Source organism: Rhineura floridana, chromosome 13, assembly GCF_030035675.1.
Source record: "Rhineura floridana isolate rRhiFlo1 chromosome 13, rRhiFlo1.hap2, whole genome shotgun sequence".
Classification (NCBI taxonomy): domain Eukaryota; kingdom Metazoa; phylum Chordata; class Lepidosauria; order Squamata; family Rhineuridae; genus Rhineura; species Rhineura floridana.
In genome coordinates this window covers 35,159,185-35,176,325 of record NC_084492.1, presented here as the reverse complement: position 1 = coordinate 35,176,325, position 17,141 = coordinate 35,159,185, and the positions used below count along the sequence as shown (strand labels likewise).

Sequence of the window (17,141 nt, the reverse complement as noted above, 5' to 3'; positions counted from 1 at the left end):
TAGCATGTGTTTTATACTGTTTAAATTTTTAAATTGTTTTTATAAGATCTGTTTTAAATTGTATTTGTTTTAATGTTTTTAGTTACTGTAAACCGCCCAGAGAGCTTCGGCTATGGGGCGGTATACAAGTATAATAAATAAACAAACAAACAAACAAACACTGTGCTGTGGAACTGTCTGCAGCTCAACCACAGCATGGTGAGAACCATCATACTACAGGCAAGACGAGCACGCAAGGAGACTATAAAGGTCTCTTGGGCTCTACTTCCACCATCAAATTACTTAGATAGAATTTAGACAGAAAACCTGCAGGTGAGTGATGCAGGTTAAGTCCAAATGAAATTTCGGCAATGGATCAGCGAGGAGAGAACGTAAGTTAAATTGTGCTGATACATCAAACCTAACAACGGAGGTCCCCCAACACCTCCAAAATGTGCAAGAGACTTCTTGCCACCTTGGAAACAGCTATAAAAATCTTAAGAGTACAGAAGGAACAGTGCCATTAGAACACTCTCCTCAAACAAGTTCATATTTTAGGTGATGCCCTAATAGATCAGAAAAAAAATATGCTGCAAAAAATGCCATAAGCCTTTTAAACAGAAAGGTTCTTTATCTTTGACATAATATAAGCATCTCAGTGCAAGCCAATTTGTACTGCAGGAACAGAAGAACCTCAGCTGTATCATACAAAGTCTGCATTGAACTCCTCCACTGTACGAATATGTCACCAGACAGTTAGCAGATGATTATTTTCTACCCACCTTGTTTTGCTTTAGGAGGGACTGGCATATTTGTAAACTCATTCATTAGGCGAACACTGAAGTAGAACAAAAGGAAATACATGTCAGCTAGAGAGGCAGCAAATGTTACCAGGTACAACTAACCACAAACACCTGATCAAAGACATAACGTCTGAAACTGACAAGATTCACACAGAGTTACTAACTTGCTTGCTACAAGATAAAAAGTGGCCAACTGACCTCTCTCTAGTATATTACCATCTCATCTGAGTGTCAACATACATTTGTTTTAAGGTCATCTTCCCCATTTAAATATTTTCATCTCCAGTGAGAAACAGGAAACAACCAGTTTCTTGCTTTCCAAGACTTTGCTTCATGAGGTAGGTAGGAGATGAATTAGACACACATACTACTTGTGGCAGCCTTCACCAACCTGGTGCCCTTCAGATATTTTCTACTATAACTCCCTTCAACCCCAGCTAGCATGACGGTTAGTCCAAAACATCTGGAAGGTGCCAGGTTGTGGAAGGGAGACTCACAGTATAGCTGAAGGAGATGGGACCCTATTCACAGTGGCTATGTCAAACAGTTTCTGCATGCAGCCCACTGGCCAGGTTCAGATTATCTTTCCCTTGATTTATAAAGCTGGGAATGGATACTGGGGCCAAGTGTTCCTCCCTCACCTCCTCTCTATCGCTGGGTTCAGCATTCATCCCTGGCTTGATTTAAGCCAGAGCTCCATTATATCCAAACCAGAGAAGTCTGGTTTAAACAAACTAGAATAGTAAGACAGAATCTGGTCTATGGAATCAGGAAGAGTTGGAATTGTTGCAGTACCACATGAAGATAAACTAATATGGCAACTTGTGGTTAATTTTACTCCAAACACAATCCCTGTATTGCTCTGTGAAGGGGTGGTTACTGAAATCATAGCACAGCACTTAAAGTTTCAAAACTCTCTGTATCATTAAATGTTTCCATCTTTTAACTAGTATACTTTTTCAAAAGAAAGATGACCAGCATGTATACTGACTTGCAACTCTTTCAAATGTTGTGATTGTCCTGCAATTTACTTACAAACTGTCTATCATTGGTGTTGAAGTACATGGCCGCTGTGTTTTTGAATACATTGGAATGGACTTCATAAGGTGATACATAGGAGGGCAAGCAACCAAAGCTTGCAGTGTCTGTAGAACTGCATTAAGGAATCAGTTAATGAAGAAAGCATATCACACACTAGTCTGTGTGCCAAAAAAACACCACCCCTTAAAATTCTCTATGGTGGAAGGAAGCCATTCAACAGCCATAACAATATCCAATATCCATAATAATATATATCCCCTTCCCATTTTGAAATTCAGTAGTTTTCAAATTTAAAATGCCCAATATAGGATCTATGGTGTTTTGAGCATGAGAAATATAAACAGGTCATATTTTTCTAGCATAAGGATACAGCGTTGATGTAACACCAGTTTCCTTTATTGATCAGCCCTCGTGGTTGCAAGGATACTGGTTTATGAATTAGCTTTACATTTTCCAGTAATTCTGTCAAATGAAGAACACATTCAAACACATCAACAAATCCATTTTCAACTGAACAGAGATCTTGTCTATTACACATATAGCACAGGAGAAGAAAAACAGTAGAGTATTTTAGCATCCCCTTGTGGCCAATGAAAGGAATTTTACAAACTTTTCATTGTTGCTGCAAGACATTTGGTTATGTCTTATCACACTTACCAGTATTTATTCTTCTATGGATTTACAGGCAAGGCAAAGTACAGGTATAAAACTTCACCTGAAACTGATCTTGAGGAACATGCATGTACCACGAATTGTCCATTCACAACTTGAACAAATACTCTGACTTTTTTCCTCAGGAGTTACTCAGGTCTCAACGCTTGAAAGACGTACCATGCTGAGTAACTGAGCAATATTCATCTTTGCATTCTAATCGCATACACAATTGGAGACATGTGAAAGCATCTGATTTGCAGTTACAGTACCAAGCATTAAGTGCATTACAAAAGACGTTATGAGACCAGGATGTAAAATGAAGTAGTAGACCGTATTACACTAAGCCTGTTCTGAAGTGCCAGATTTCATCTGCATTAGCAACTTAAGAAAGGCTGGGCTTACATGGTAGCATAAAGTTCTAAGAAGTAGATCCTAATTGACATGCAACCAACTCTGTTTATGTAATCAACACTACCAACAGGAGCTCTAATAAAATGCTCTGCTAAAGAAACGAGTTATTCTATACATGTTATTTTCCTTTGCAGACACAAATACCAATGACTGAACAGCATGAAGCCAAACCAACAAGCTTACTGTTTCAAGAACTCCACACATTACACTTTTATTGACATACATAGATGTTGTTCCCCCATCACCACCAAAAATGCTTTCGGTAGAATAATTGCGCTGGAAAAGTTACTGCTATTTAATGAAAATAAAGTCAAATCTCATATAAACACTAGTGAGTTTTGTTTTTAAAAATGAACATATTACAGACATGTATGTGGTATATGATTACAAGCACACCATCAGACAATGTTGTATGCATTTACTCTTTTGAATGTTTCTATTGACATTTAGGTCAAAGAAATTAATAACCCCAGACTTGAAATCAAGTGTGACCAAGTACTACCATTTGGGGGGATTAGACATGCAGAAAAGGATTTGCTGGCAAAGAAAAAAATCTATTTAGAAATAAAGGAATATAAAATGAACTCAAGTGTCAAGCAATTATATGGCACAGAGATAGACAAGTTATGAAATTCAGTGAAGACTGACACTTTTACAGTCAGAATATTAATTATCTGTTAATTACAGAACAGCGTTCCATCTGTAACAGTTAACTCCTCAGGCAATATAGTTGCCTATGGGACTCTGAATTATTGTATGCCTACTTACTGTATGTCTGAAGAATCGGGAAAATTCAGCACCATTCTCTGCCCAGTGTCATTTTTATAGATTACTTCCACATTACAGAAAACAGAGTTGGGGTATGTGCTAGTTTTACAGAACACCTCCACATTATGCACAGTGAGCAGAATGCCAAACTACATGTGTTTGCATATTTAGGCTAAGTAACAGAGGCTGTAAAGCGCTATTTAGCAGGCTGCAGACAATCCAAGTGTGGCGCTCACAGCAAAGACCACAGTCTATGGCTTGGTGGCCAGTTAGACTGTGTGTACATTCCAAACCAGTATTTGTCTGCTGGTTCAGTGGCTGCTTCTGAGCAGTAAAATGTGTGCACTTATTTGTGATGAGACAGGTAGATGCATGAGAGTAAGAACGGTGAGCACAATGGTAAATTCAATTATTCCCCTACAACAAACAAATTGCACTCAGCCCTCCCGATGGAGAGAGGCTGAGCCTCTCTCAAAGGCCTGGATGGGAGGAGATATTGAAAATAACACAGACCCCCTGACACAGCAACTCTCAGCGCTGAGCTGGCAAAATTTTCCAAATGGAGACACAAAGCCTCTCAAACCAACAGCAAAAGGCTGCTTCTAGAAAGGAGAACAAAGTTGCTTCAGCCTGGACAACCTTATCCTCTTACTACTGTATGCATATGTGCATGGCACAGCAAGAGCCACTTCTGCCTATACACTAAAAAGGAAGCAAGCATCAGTCCACAGTTGTGTACTTAACCAGATAAACCACTAACAAAAAGCTGGAAACCATTACTGTAACAAGAGATGTCAGCCTAACATCAAGCTAATAATTTTCTTACTATTCTGCTATTAAAGCATTAGGACGTTTTGGTTCATGCAAACTTTTCACTCCTGCATACCTAAGTTAACCTTGCCTCTCTTTGCAGCTCAAACCTGCCACACATTAACGATACCTGCAATCTTTATGGCTACAGGATCCTCAGAAACTGGAACAGGCCCCTCTTTGACTTCAACCTGTTTCTCAGGGACCACAGGAGATGTGGCAGGAGGGGTATACTTAGTCTCCACATAAGCCATAGGCATGGAAACAGAGGGCTTGGAATTGTGAAAGAGACTTGCCCACGATTTCGCAGGCTGATTAACCGAGACTGATCCTGAAACAGGGGTGGCTGCCTCAGTAGTAGGCGAAGCATCCTCAGGCTTAGTTTGGTCTGAGTCAGTGCTTTCTACAGTAGGCAAGTCTACTCCATTGGCAGCTGTGCCCTCACTAGAGGATTCAAGTGTTTGTCCATTGGTAACGCCAAGGTTTTCAGTAGTATCAGTACCAGCATATGACTGAACAACAGCTGTCCTTAATGGGCTGTCCCTCCCAGCTTCGGAGGGGACACAAGACTGTTCCAAATTACTAACACTGCATAATTCAGGCTGCCCTGCAGTCCTGGTAGCATCTAGCACACTAGAAACTGAATCATCAGACACGGCTTCGCTAGTGAAGTCCACAGAATTTTCAGGGCTGTTACAAGTCCTTGGAGTGACTGACGACACATCACCTGAAAGGTCTACATCCTCTGTGCTTATGCTATTAAGTCCTGATGAATTTGCATGCCCATTTACCAAAACTTCAGCAGGAACAATGCCATCGCTAACATCTTCCAAGTAACTGTAATATCCAGGGGGTCTTTTTTTCTTCTTTTTGCGCTCCCTTTGCCCAAGGCTCCCAGGTAAACTATCGTTTTCTGCATTAGAACTACTGTCCAAAGTGAGAGCAGGATCAGTGAACTGGCAGTCTATGGAGTTATAGTTGGCTTCATTAAGTATATCACTGGATGTCTTCTGGATAGGTGCACAACCAAGAATGAATTCTGGTGCCTGAGGATTCAGAGTACTTGAAATACTGTAGTCACTGTTATTCAGCACAGATGAATCTGCCTCAATAACTTCATTAACACCAAATTCAATTATCTGATACTCTTCCCCTAGGAGACAAAAACAAGCTTCTGTTAAATTTTTTTTCCCCTCAGGGGAGAGGGCAGATACACGATAGGCTTGCAAGCACCTGTTATCACATCATATTCTGTATTTTAGCCATCACAGTATAAATATTAAAAATATTCCTAATAAAATATAAATTAGTCACACTGAAAAAAGCTTAATTTTAACTCTGGAAATGGTATGCATACAGTGTCAGCACAGATGAAAATGTTAAAAGGTTTTCAGTGATAGTATGTTCAAGGCTTTTTATTTCATATTGCTGGCACTAAATGAATTATGGAAGTTCTACCAACAAAAAACCTTCTGTAAAACAATCATAGTCCTATTTCTGAGACTGGGGTATTCCAAGGCACTGAGTCCCTAAGCAATTTAAACATCTGCTAGTGACCCAAGAAATAGGAACTTTTTTTACTGCAAGTATTAAAATATTTCCGGTAACTATTCTGAAGGCAGCTAATATACATAAGACAGTAAAAACAAGTAGCAATCAAAACAGCAATAGCCCCTTTAAAAGGTGCTAAAAGCTGATGTAAGTGCTACTGAAAATCTAGGGGGAAAAACATTTTAACCTGGCCCCTAAAAGATGTCAAATTCAGGAAACAGGTAGAAGTACCACCACCAAAGAGACCCCCTTAACAGGTGGAGACACTTACATCTCTTAATTATTATCTTAACAACAGATCAAATGTATATGGGAGCAGAACATTTAGGGATTGAAGGCTGCCCCCCTCCCCATGTACACTTTTTTGGGATTAAGCCCCAATGAACCCAGCAGGGCTTAATTATAACTAAACATACACAGGACTAACCTCTAAAGCTTAAAAGCAGCACTAAGTCTGAATTGTGCTCAGCAAGAAACTGGCACCTAATGAAGCTTTCTGTAAAGACATGATAAATTCATCTCTCAGTGTAAGTTTCAATTAGACATTCTCTTTCTCAGAGAAAAGCCTCTGTTTTCAAATCTTAAAAGACAGATTTCAACATTGAGAAGTGCTTTGGTTTTAGATTTTACAAGTTCCAAATAGTCAGCAATCAAACAGCCTTCACCCAAGGCCTCAAAGAAGAATTTAGATTATTTTTGTTAGAATATAAAAAATGATCAGTTGGGAGTGAGGATATGCTGTTAGCTAAAGAAGTGGAAAAATATGAATTGTAAGTTTAACTGGGTTAGTACATTTAAGTAGCAAACTAACCCAAACCCCCAAAGCTGAACAGAAGAAACGAACCTGCAACACATTGGACTTCAAAAGGATTGGGGAAACAGTTGTGAAGAAGGAATGGCTTCTTACCATCATGGAGCTCTCCTGTGGACTTAAGGCCACATGAAATGGTTTCATTGTAGGGTGGCAGCTGTACAGAAAATAAAGCAAATGCTCAGATGGGGGGGGGGATGACTCCAGCACAGATAACTTAGATTTGCACTGAATGGAACAGTCCAAGCATTCCAAAACTCTTAACTGTGATTTAAGGTACTTGAAACCACACAATTATACAAACACACATATACACAAAACCACCCTTCCCCTCCTGTGATCTTGATTACGACAGATGTTCAGATTGGCATACCCCTCAACTATGGTTCTTTAATTGACAACTATAAAAACATTCAAAATTTGAAGTGAACCAAAATTGGAAGGCTACATTGCTCTATACTGAACTGAGATAACTTTCTTCTACACTTTATTATAGTATAATTCAACATTTCACACTTGTAGGTCAGTAAGATTTAAAATAGTTCTTACCTCAACAGGGCAACGAGGAGTCACAAAGAAGTCATTAAATTCTTCAAGGCTAAACTCCCCAAAGATGTACTAAAACGTAAAACATATAAATAATTAGATTAACTGAAGTCGATCATGACAACACAATCTGGCTGTTCAACGTATTTTTTTTCTTGGAATTTCAATGGCCTTTGTCAAAAATAATGTTGCAGAGTCTCTTCACTGGAAATTTGTGTGACCTCTCGTGTATACAAGGAACTGACAAACAATTATCCAACCGCATCTTCTAAAGCTGCAGGTGGCTGGTTAATTTAAGGCCTCAACATTTCAGATTTTGAAAGACTAGATTAATTACACATACGTTTTTTGTTTAAACATTCATGTCTTGGTGTACAGCTACACCTCCATTCCAATAATTGTTTCCCCACTATTGTTGCTGCAGTTATTTAAGCCATCATTTGTAAAGTTGATGATGTTCCCTAGAAGAGATTCTGAGTTACCACAGGTGATTAGGTGGATGGGTGGCTAATAACAAGCAGTTCACCTCATTCTAGTCTCATTCTTTACACCACACCAGATCTTATACATTCAGCATCTTTCACCCATTCCCAGTTGGTCACTGCTGTCCATTTATGAACTGTATTTGTGCTCATTCAAATTGCCTCTCTTCCCTTTTCCACATTTTCTTCAACTGCTAATTTCTTCTGCAAAGTCTTTCCTATTTTCTTTGCTTTCTGCTGAGTTAGAGAACACATTATCCCTAGTCTATCAATGTTACTTCTCTTTTGTTCTGTCCATCTTAGTGCCTGTGTTAAATGCACATTTAGCAGCAAAAGTTGTAGAAGAACCTGTATTATATAAAATGCATTATATGACAAGAAATTGCTTGCAAAAATGTGTTTATTAGTAGAAATTTGCACTAAAATGCTGGAGAATTTTCATGAGGATTTTTTTAAAAAAAAATGCAAATTGCTGCAGAAATTAGAACTGAATTTATGATTGGAAAAATTAGCAACTAAGAGAACTGAAATTGACTGATCTTTCCACCCCTACTGTATAAACAAACAACCATAGCTGTAAATCTATTTCAGAATCCTGGCACCAGCATGAAGTTTAGGAGCACGAGCAACCATGTGCTTAAAACTATTCCACAGCTACAGTCCATATTGCAGACACTGCAAGCAAAAGGCATGAATATACAAGTCCCAAATCTTGGGAGCATTTAGGATTTGAATTCAGGATTTGGACAGAAGGCATTCCTTATGGGAAGGAACATGGTATTAAGAATTAAGAAATTTAAATTTGAAGATACTGTATGATGGTGAGAAATACAAGTGTTCTACTCACCCAAACTTCAATTAAGATTCCTTGAACAGCTGAAAAAATTCAAAACCCAACTGAAACTCTTACATAGCCTTGACCACTGGCTTTTTTCTACCAGTGAAGAAAACACTGAATGCCAGAATTGCTCTGAAGCAATTTTACAAGTGAGCATCTAACAAATAGATGGAGATATACCACTAAGTGTATGAACATACATGGAATGTCCTGGAAATGCCAATGCACACTGGAAGCTACCAGGGTGGAATCCAACCAAGTACTTCATTAGCATAAGGAGTTTCACTGCACAACAGAACATCCCCTCCCTCTTCTCTCCCTGTGCCACCTCCAAATCTGTTCTGGGGTTCCCCCAACCCTCAAGAGCACATATGAAGACAGTGCAGGGGCTGAACAGGGAGAGGAGAGGGAGAAACTGAAAAAGGAAATTACTGTGCTAGAATACTGTCCTATGCTTTTAAAGCTCAAAAAAATCAAACACAACCATTTTAACAACAATTATGCAAACATTATTATTCAAATAGGAAATGAGCTTATTAATGGACTTTTCTCTAGTCAAATATAGCCCGAAAGTAAAACTGCTTTTGAAACTTGGTTAAAGTTTTGTTAATCCATTAAGGACCATCTATGCAGCTGCCAGACACCTCAAAGGATCCTACAACTGAAGCATGCTGGAAACCTCTCTCATACAACTGCTTGTACAAACATTTACTGAATCATAACTTAAGAGACATTTTAGATGAAGTCATACAAAGCATGAAGTGCAGTCATGCAGTTTAAAGAGCTGTTATACAAATAAAACATGTTCCCACCATGTTTCAATCTCAGAGGCTTAATTCAATATGTTATGTGCTTCATATACTACAGCCACCAAAAAAGTGTGTTAAACTAGCCATATTGGCTAAGGTCTGTGACAACCGTATTCATGAACTTCACAAAAATAGATTTACAATACATATGTAATGCCAACCCAATAAGAACGTAGCTTTTTCTACTACGCAAACAGCATATGGGTAGTTCATACATTAGTACTGGTGGTGGTTGTTTTCATTTAAAACAACGACCAAAGCACTGTGACCGCATCACAAACCAAAATACAACTGTTCAAGCAACTCATTTTTCTTCCGAGCCTCCCAATAGTCAAGTGCTTCTAGAACCAGTGTGGTGTAGTGGTTAAGGTGTTGGACTGCGACCTGGGAGACCAGGGTTCGAATCCCCACACAGCCTGGGGCTAGTCACTGCCTCTCAGCCTCAGAGGAAGGCAATGGTAAACCCCCTCTGAATACCACTTACCATGAAAACCCTATTCATAGGGTCACCATAAGTCAGAATCGACTTGAAGGCAGTCCATTTCCATTTCCTCCTCATTCAGACATAAGAGAACAAAACTCTACTGGTAACTAGTACCATGAAAACATGATGGAACACAAGCATACCAACCAACCACAATCAATCTAAAGTTAATGCATCACCACAACCTTCCATCAATACCCCCCCCGCCCCAAAAGCCACTGACTACTCTTAACTTCTCATTTGGGTTAGTCCAGATACTTTCTCCAGGGGTGGTTCCTGCACCATTTTTTAAGAATTCCTATACATATAATTCACATCCATATTGAGACACCAAAAACTGTTAGGTTTATTCACTGTAGTCTGAATATCATTGTTATACAGATGTTAACTACTTTACAACAAATACATGGAGAGCAGCAAAGAAGTAAATTCATTTTCTATCAAAATTAAAGCCTCAGGCATCTGATATACTTTTTTTCATTAACATTACTGACTACAATAAACCAGCTGCAATGGCAAATGTGGCAAAAATGAACTGGAATGACCCATTTCCACTACCCCCAATAATGTCTATTCTGAATGAGGCCATTCAACAGAATGAAGTAGTAGATTACTGAAGTAGGAAAACCAACTGCAACACTTCAGACTGCAGGTGGGCATCATATTTTTAGTGACCCCTTGTATTCAAAACTTTCTGCCAACAGCAAAATTAGCAAAGCTAGAACCGGGCTGGAACATTTCTCCTGACATGCCCATTTTCCATTTAGCAAGAAGGTTTTGTTTTGTTTTTTACATGGGAAAAATTCAGCAGTATTACCATCCACCTATAGTCTAACTTGCCACTTCTGCATTCCAGCACATGTGTACAACCAGCCATTTTTTCTCTCTAGAAGCCCAAACGTCTTGCTCTATACTACAGTATCTGAAATGTCTGGGCCTACATTAAAAGCTGCGCTGTAGTCAGTCTAGCTCTTTCCACTTCCCAGTGCATCTATGAACTTATACTAAAGTTTGTTCTAACTCTGGAGAACCCATGATTGTATGAACACCTGCAGACATTTCTAAACTATTTGCACTTCCAGGCCTAGAAGTTATTATGAAAAGTTTGATCTGACACTTAAGTTAGTCGCATAGAAAAAGAGAGAGATTGCTACCCCAGGCCACCATATCACCATCCAATTTAGGGTGTCTGAGCAGCTGTTCCAATCACAAGCTGAAAACATATGCAATGCAATCATTTCAAAAGCTCCGCTCATTTTCCCAGTATGACAATCAAATCAGGAAGATTTGAGGGCAGCAGGACAAAGACACGGAGTGGGAAGAGACTATTCATCCAATGAAACTTCACTCAGAACACTGATAGCATCTGTAGTATTGCATTCCAAAACCTGCAAATCCTGCTAGGGAGGTGTCAAGGTTGATGGGGAGGGTTTGTGGTAGCTATTACCAGAATAACAAGTCAAAAACACCTTTTACCTATTTGACAATTACTGGGGGAAAGGGTTGAGAGATTAGTGGTTTCTGGAGAGTAATAAAGGCTTTGTATCAAATAATTACTAGCCAAAATAAGCTTCCAGCCAAATTGGCAAATTTAAAACTGCAGTGTGATGTAACAAGATGCTACAGTATGAAGACAAATCCCAGTGGGTTATATCCATGACATTCCTACACTTTGTTTTCAAATACAGCGCACACACACACACACACCATACTATACGATAAACTAGCTGGCTTCGCATCTGAAGATTCTGCTGGCCAGTGGCCACACTAACTTTTTCAACACAACTTTTAACTCTTGTTCTACCTTGATCAAACACAGGCTACTTTCAACTTACTCAGACACTAAGTGACCTAATAAGTTTCTCATAGTCTCACCAGTGAAGTAACAGTTTCTCATGTGCACTTACAAGGGCCTTTCAGCCTTCAGCTTGGGAAAAACACCCCACAGTTGAATATGTGCACTGAGAAATCAAACAGTACCTTTATGAGACAGAGTCATTTCAGAAAAATGACATGTTTCTAGTCTTTAGTCCCACCTTTCCCCCAAAAAATAAGGGAGGGGGGACTATTGTTAAAGAAACCTTCCCTGGAAGCTTCCACAGAGCACAGCAATGTGCACATTTACTACAAGACACTGAACACTTTAGTTCTCTAGCACTGCATGGTACACATTTTACACTAGCTTCTTCTTTTGAAGAATATGACTTATGAACAGGAAAAGTAGGAATTTCTGATCTGAATTATAAACATCTTTCAGAATTGCTAGAACGTTTCCTGCCATGAAGCACCACTGATCCATACAAAGTTCTTTAATCCTGAGTGGTATGTTAAATGGTTATATATGAAGCATTTCAACTAAACAGAAAAAACTGCAGCTCTAGCAATGATGTTCTTTCAAACTCCATATGTACTTTGTTGAAACAGCATTAAACTGACAAATGACTATAATCCAGTGGCTCAAGGCCAGCAGATTCTACTACAAACAGACCTGTACGAAACAGACAACAGCATGTAGAATGTATATCACAGTATACTGGAGCCGTGTAGGTTACCTATAGAATTTAGATGTACTTATCTGGCTCATGTGGAAGAGCTCTTGCAATATGGCGATTTGCAGAAAGAAAGCACATTCTGTAAATGCTAAACATTAAATGGAACTTGTGAAATAGAAGTAATACAGATATTCAAATGAAGAATTCAAAACAAGGGAAATAACTGGAAAAAACTAAACAAAAAATATACTGAACAGCACTAACAGTATTCTACCCAATTGGTCTGCACAAAACAAAAGCAGGTAGAAATTATTTCTCCTCTCCTATGTTATGCTACCGAATTCAAAACAGCTTTGAAACAAAAGCTTTCAAGGCTAACTCTATTTGCATAATACCACTCATATAAACATAATTCCAAGTAGAAAGCAAGTTTAAAATGAAGAAATGGAGGTGTCAGGTTTTTAAAAAACAACGTACAACATTTCCAATATATTTTGCATCTAATGAAACATAGGATTCCACAGTGCAGATGACTCCTTGGTATAAAGTAGACAACTACATTGTCCATAGAAAGATCTATGAGATTTTGGAAGGCTATGTCACTATACTCAATCTAAATGACAAGCCTTCATTTCAAACTAGAACACCACCTTCAACATTACATGAAGATGGGGCAGCCATATTTAAACTCTGTGCTACAGTCAAGGCAGCAGAATATGGAGGTAGAATAGGGGGCATCATTTCAGACTGCAGGTACAGATTCACATTCTTGAATTCTCCCTTAATGATAAACTTCCAGAAAATAGAAAATCACCACAGCAAGCAAAGGTTGGTTTGAATCTTCCGCCCTAAAGTGCTAGTTTTCTATCTGCAGGAGGCACATGGGGGAGCATTCCAAAGCCACACCCTCCCCATGTAGTCTGAAGTGCTCAGGTCCAGCCTACTATTTCATTCTGCTGCAAGCATAGAGCCAATCCAATGAAGTTTGCAATAGTAATTCAATTTAGGGTGATTTAGTCCATGAAAGCTATAGCCTTGGCTACATGAATTGAAACATGACTGAGCCACATAATAGAAGCATGAGCTACTGTCAGAAGCAAGCAAAGGAAAAATGGTTGCCCCACCATTTTCAGCAAGACCTGATGTACAATATCTCAAGACTAGTGTGGAAAAGCCAAAGCTTTTGTTAGGCCACAACTTCAGATAGCGGCTACAAAGTGGTAAGGTATATTTGCCAGCTGTGTGGCCTTTCAACCTTGGCTGCAATCCTAACACACCTGTGTGACAGTTACGTCCCTCTAGTTTCAGTGGAACTTATTTCCAAGTACATACATTTAGAGTACATAAGGCTTGAAATAGTCACATCTGCAGGTAAGTACAGCACAGACATACGTTTTCATAAACTGGGGAACTTCATTTTAAAATAAAAAAAGGCTGGCTGCTGATTTGACTTATCAAAATGTTTTGAGCCAGTAGGATTACATTTATTTGATACATTTGTATCCTGCATTTTCATTTTTGCTCACTTATTTGCTAGGTTGCCCTTTGTTGTCATATGCCTTCAAGTCAATTCTGACTTATGGCGACCCTATGAATCCTTTTTTGGGTTGTAGTCATAGGGTTTTCATGGTAAGAAGTGTTCAGAGGTTTACCATTGCCTTCCTCTAGTCATCTCCAGCTGGCTAGGGCCTGCTCAGCTTGCCACAGCTGCACAAGCCAGCCCATTCGTTGTCCACAACTGCTAGCTGGGGGGCAACTGGGCTGCTTGGGACTATGCAGCTTGCCCACGGCTGCACAGGTTGCCCTACATCATCCTAAATCCAAATGTTAGGGTTTAACCGCTGTGCTTTTGCAGACTGAAACATGAAATAAATGTCTGTGTAGTTTTATGACAGCCACTGCTCTCCGGTAATTTTCTATCAGTTTGTGCTGTTACAAAAACACTAAGTGGCTGGAACTATCACCCCCACCAAGCTTTCTACACAATCCAGATGGTGAGGCATCCCATTTTCAGAAATGCTGATCTTAACTCCAAACAAACCAGTGGTGTTTCTAACTTTTTCCATGTCAGCCTGATACCATATAGCCTTAATATGGAAAAAATACTGCATATAGAAGAAGATATTCTCCTATATGCTTGGAATATTTTCATTTAGTCCTAGAAATGCTGGTGTTAATATTTTGCTTCCTTTTAAAGGTAACTGCACTACTGTAACTCTTTAAAAACACACCTTCCTACACCGTTCAATTACAAACATAATCAGGGTGGAACAAGAACTTTTAACATGAATACAAGGAGTTACCAGAGACTTCAAGTTCAGGCATATCTGCCTAACAAGTAAGTTTTAGGACTGAAAAACTCTGACCAGAGAGAAGCTGTAATAGGATAAACAAGTGAATCCTGCAGATAAACTAATCAAGACAGTTTAAAAAATACATCAAAGTAATTCAAGCAAGAAAAACTAAGATGTATACATATACTTAAACATGTAAGTTTGTGAACAAACCTGTCAGGTCATTTTACACCTAAGAATCTGCATTGAAACCAAAGACTCAAATCAAAGTTAACCACATCTGTGGACCAGGCTATTAAAAGAGCATTTGTCACTTACTTCAGTGGGAGCAATCTCACCTACTGTATGTGGTTAAAATAGAGTGCATGATCTAACAGTATTTGAAGAGATGTTTCAAGTGAGAAGCCAACAGGTTACAGGTGGAACTCAATTCAACAGCAACTATCTGAGGAACTGTCTATTTGGGGAAGGGCTGAAGATCAGCAGTAGAGCATCTGTTTTGCATGCAAAAGGTCCTAGGTTCAATCCTCAGCATCTTCAGGAAAGGCTGAGAGGGTTCCCTGAAGAGCTGCTGCCAGTCAGTGCAGACAATACTGATCTAGATGAACCAATGGTCTAACCCAGTATAAGGCAGTTTTCCTTGTTCCTGTCATTCTGTAATTTCAACATGGCTGCAAGAACCCTACGTGGAGAATTCAAGGACTATATATAACAAGGATAATCAACTTGGCCCCCACCAGATGTTGGACTACAACTCCCATCATCCCTGCATTTTGGCCATGCTGGCTGGAGCTGATGAAAGTTGTAGCCCAGCATCAGGAGGGACCATGCTGGCTAATGCTGGTCTATAGCATAGTGGCTAACATACTCAAATTTCTTTTCTGTCCCGAACTTTCTAGGTAGCCTTAGGCAAACTCTCTCAACTTCAACCTTACCCCCACTCACTATATGAGGATGAATAGTAATACTGTCCTACTTTAGAGGGCTCGTGTAAGCAACCAGTTAATGTCTTGGAAGATTTCTGGACACTGCTATATAAATGCCATATGGAAGTGTTAGCTATAACAAAGAGAGAAAATGTCTCATCCTGCCTTGGAATATCCAGCTAACACAAAAAATCAAGGTGTTTTTTTTCCTAATCCTACATGTAAGCTAAGGATCCATATTCTAAAACATTCTTATCACTATTTTTGCACACAAAACCCCTGCCCCTAGACTTTTACCACTTGTCTGCTACCACGCCACAGCCTACTTTTACCACTGCCATCGCTGCCAATTGTGTCCTTACAATGAAATGTCAAACTTCAGACTGTTGCAGATCTCCATGCACACTAATTAGAAGCTGCTTCATTTTATTGAGTTGAGATAATGTCCCGAACTTTCAAAAACCAATGTAAGTGATTATTATTAACAGTTCATTCCCTGAAGCAGCAAAGAGCTGCATGTTCATAAGTTAGTTGGGACACCACTACACCCACATGCAAATATGTCACTGGCTTCTCCTAAATGACTTCTTATAACCAGGAACAAATCCACAGGACAAACACCACCAAACATGAACACAAACAATACCTAACAACCCTGAGAAGCAGTTTAGGCTGAGACTGCCTTCTCCAAGGCTATCTAATGAGTTTTACAGTCGATCAGTGATGTGAACCTTGGCTCTTTCTAATCGCCATGAGGCATCTCTGGAGTTAAATACATCCAACTGATTATTACAAAAATAATGTAAATAATTATTTCAACCAGGACACCTTTTACTGGAGACTCAAAGCCTAATAGAAACCTTTTGACTTTCAAATCCAAGGACAGCATTTTAATCTAAATATTTAAAATGCTAACAAATTGAAATTCACAATGTGTTTTTGGTGTTCAAAACATCAACTTTTATAGTAAGCTTTAAATGAGAATAAAAGGCATGCTTCTCTCATTCTTTCTTTATATTCCTTGAAAGGTTTATTATTTATTTATTTATTTATTAAATTTATATACCGCCCGACTAGCAATAGCTCTCTGGGCGGTGAACATAAAATAGCATAAAAATACAATGAATAACAAAATAATACTAAAATACAATCATCAATCCAATACAATAAACATTTTAAAAAGTAAATCAGTGTAACTTAAAATGCTTACTGTCACCTTTATAAGCTTTTCCCCACTATGGACCAGTATAGACATAATGCTGCCCAATCTCCTAATTATGCAGCCATAATACTAACCATAGTTAGTGCCAAAAATTAAAGGAAAGGGCAAATTCATATACAAGAGGGGCAGCGTGCCTGCAGGAGCTCTGGATCTCTTAACTATAATGAGAAGATTAAGCAACTTCACATCTGCGCTGGGTCTATGTGATCTTGACACACAC

General features: G+C 39.0%; 1 protein-coding gene across 3 annotated transcripts in view; it reads right to left on the bottom strand.

Moving 5' to 3' along the window:
* Window positions 1-17,141, bottom strand: part of USP10 (ubiquitin specific peptidase 10) — a 32,857-nt gene that overhangs the window by 11,155 nt on the left and 4,561 nt on the right. For 2 of the 3 annotated variants that reach the window (XM_061594613.1, XM_061594615.1), the window contains exons 2-7: window positions 7,378-7,446; window positions 6,862-6,985; window positions 4,597-5,619; window positions 2,194-2,285; window positions 1,818-1,927; window positions 762-817 (exon numbers count right to left, since the gene is read on the bottom strand). In XM_061594613.1, coding sequence (XP_061450597.1) covers window positions 762-817; window positions 1,818-1,927; window positions 2,194-2,285; window positions 4,597-5,619; window positions 6,862-6,985; window positions 7,378-7,446 — 1,474 coding nt within the window. The remainder of the gene's footprint in view (window positions 1-761; window positions 818-1,817; window positions 1,928-2,193; window positions 2,286-4,596; window positions 5,620-6,861; window positions 6,986-7,377; window positions 7,447-17,141) is intronic. The other variant, XM_061594616.1, reaches the window with a different exon arrangement.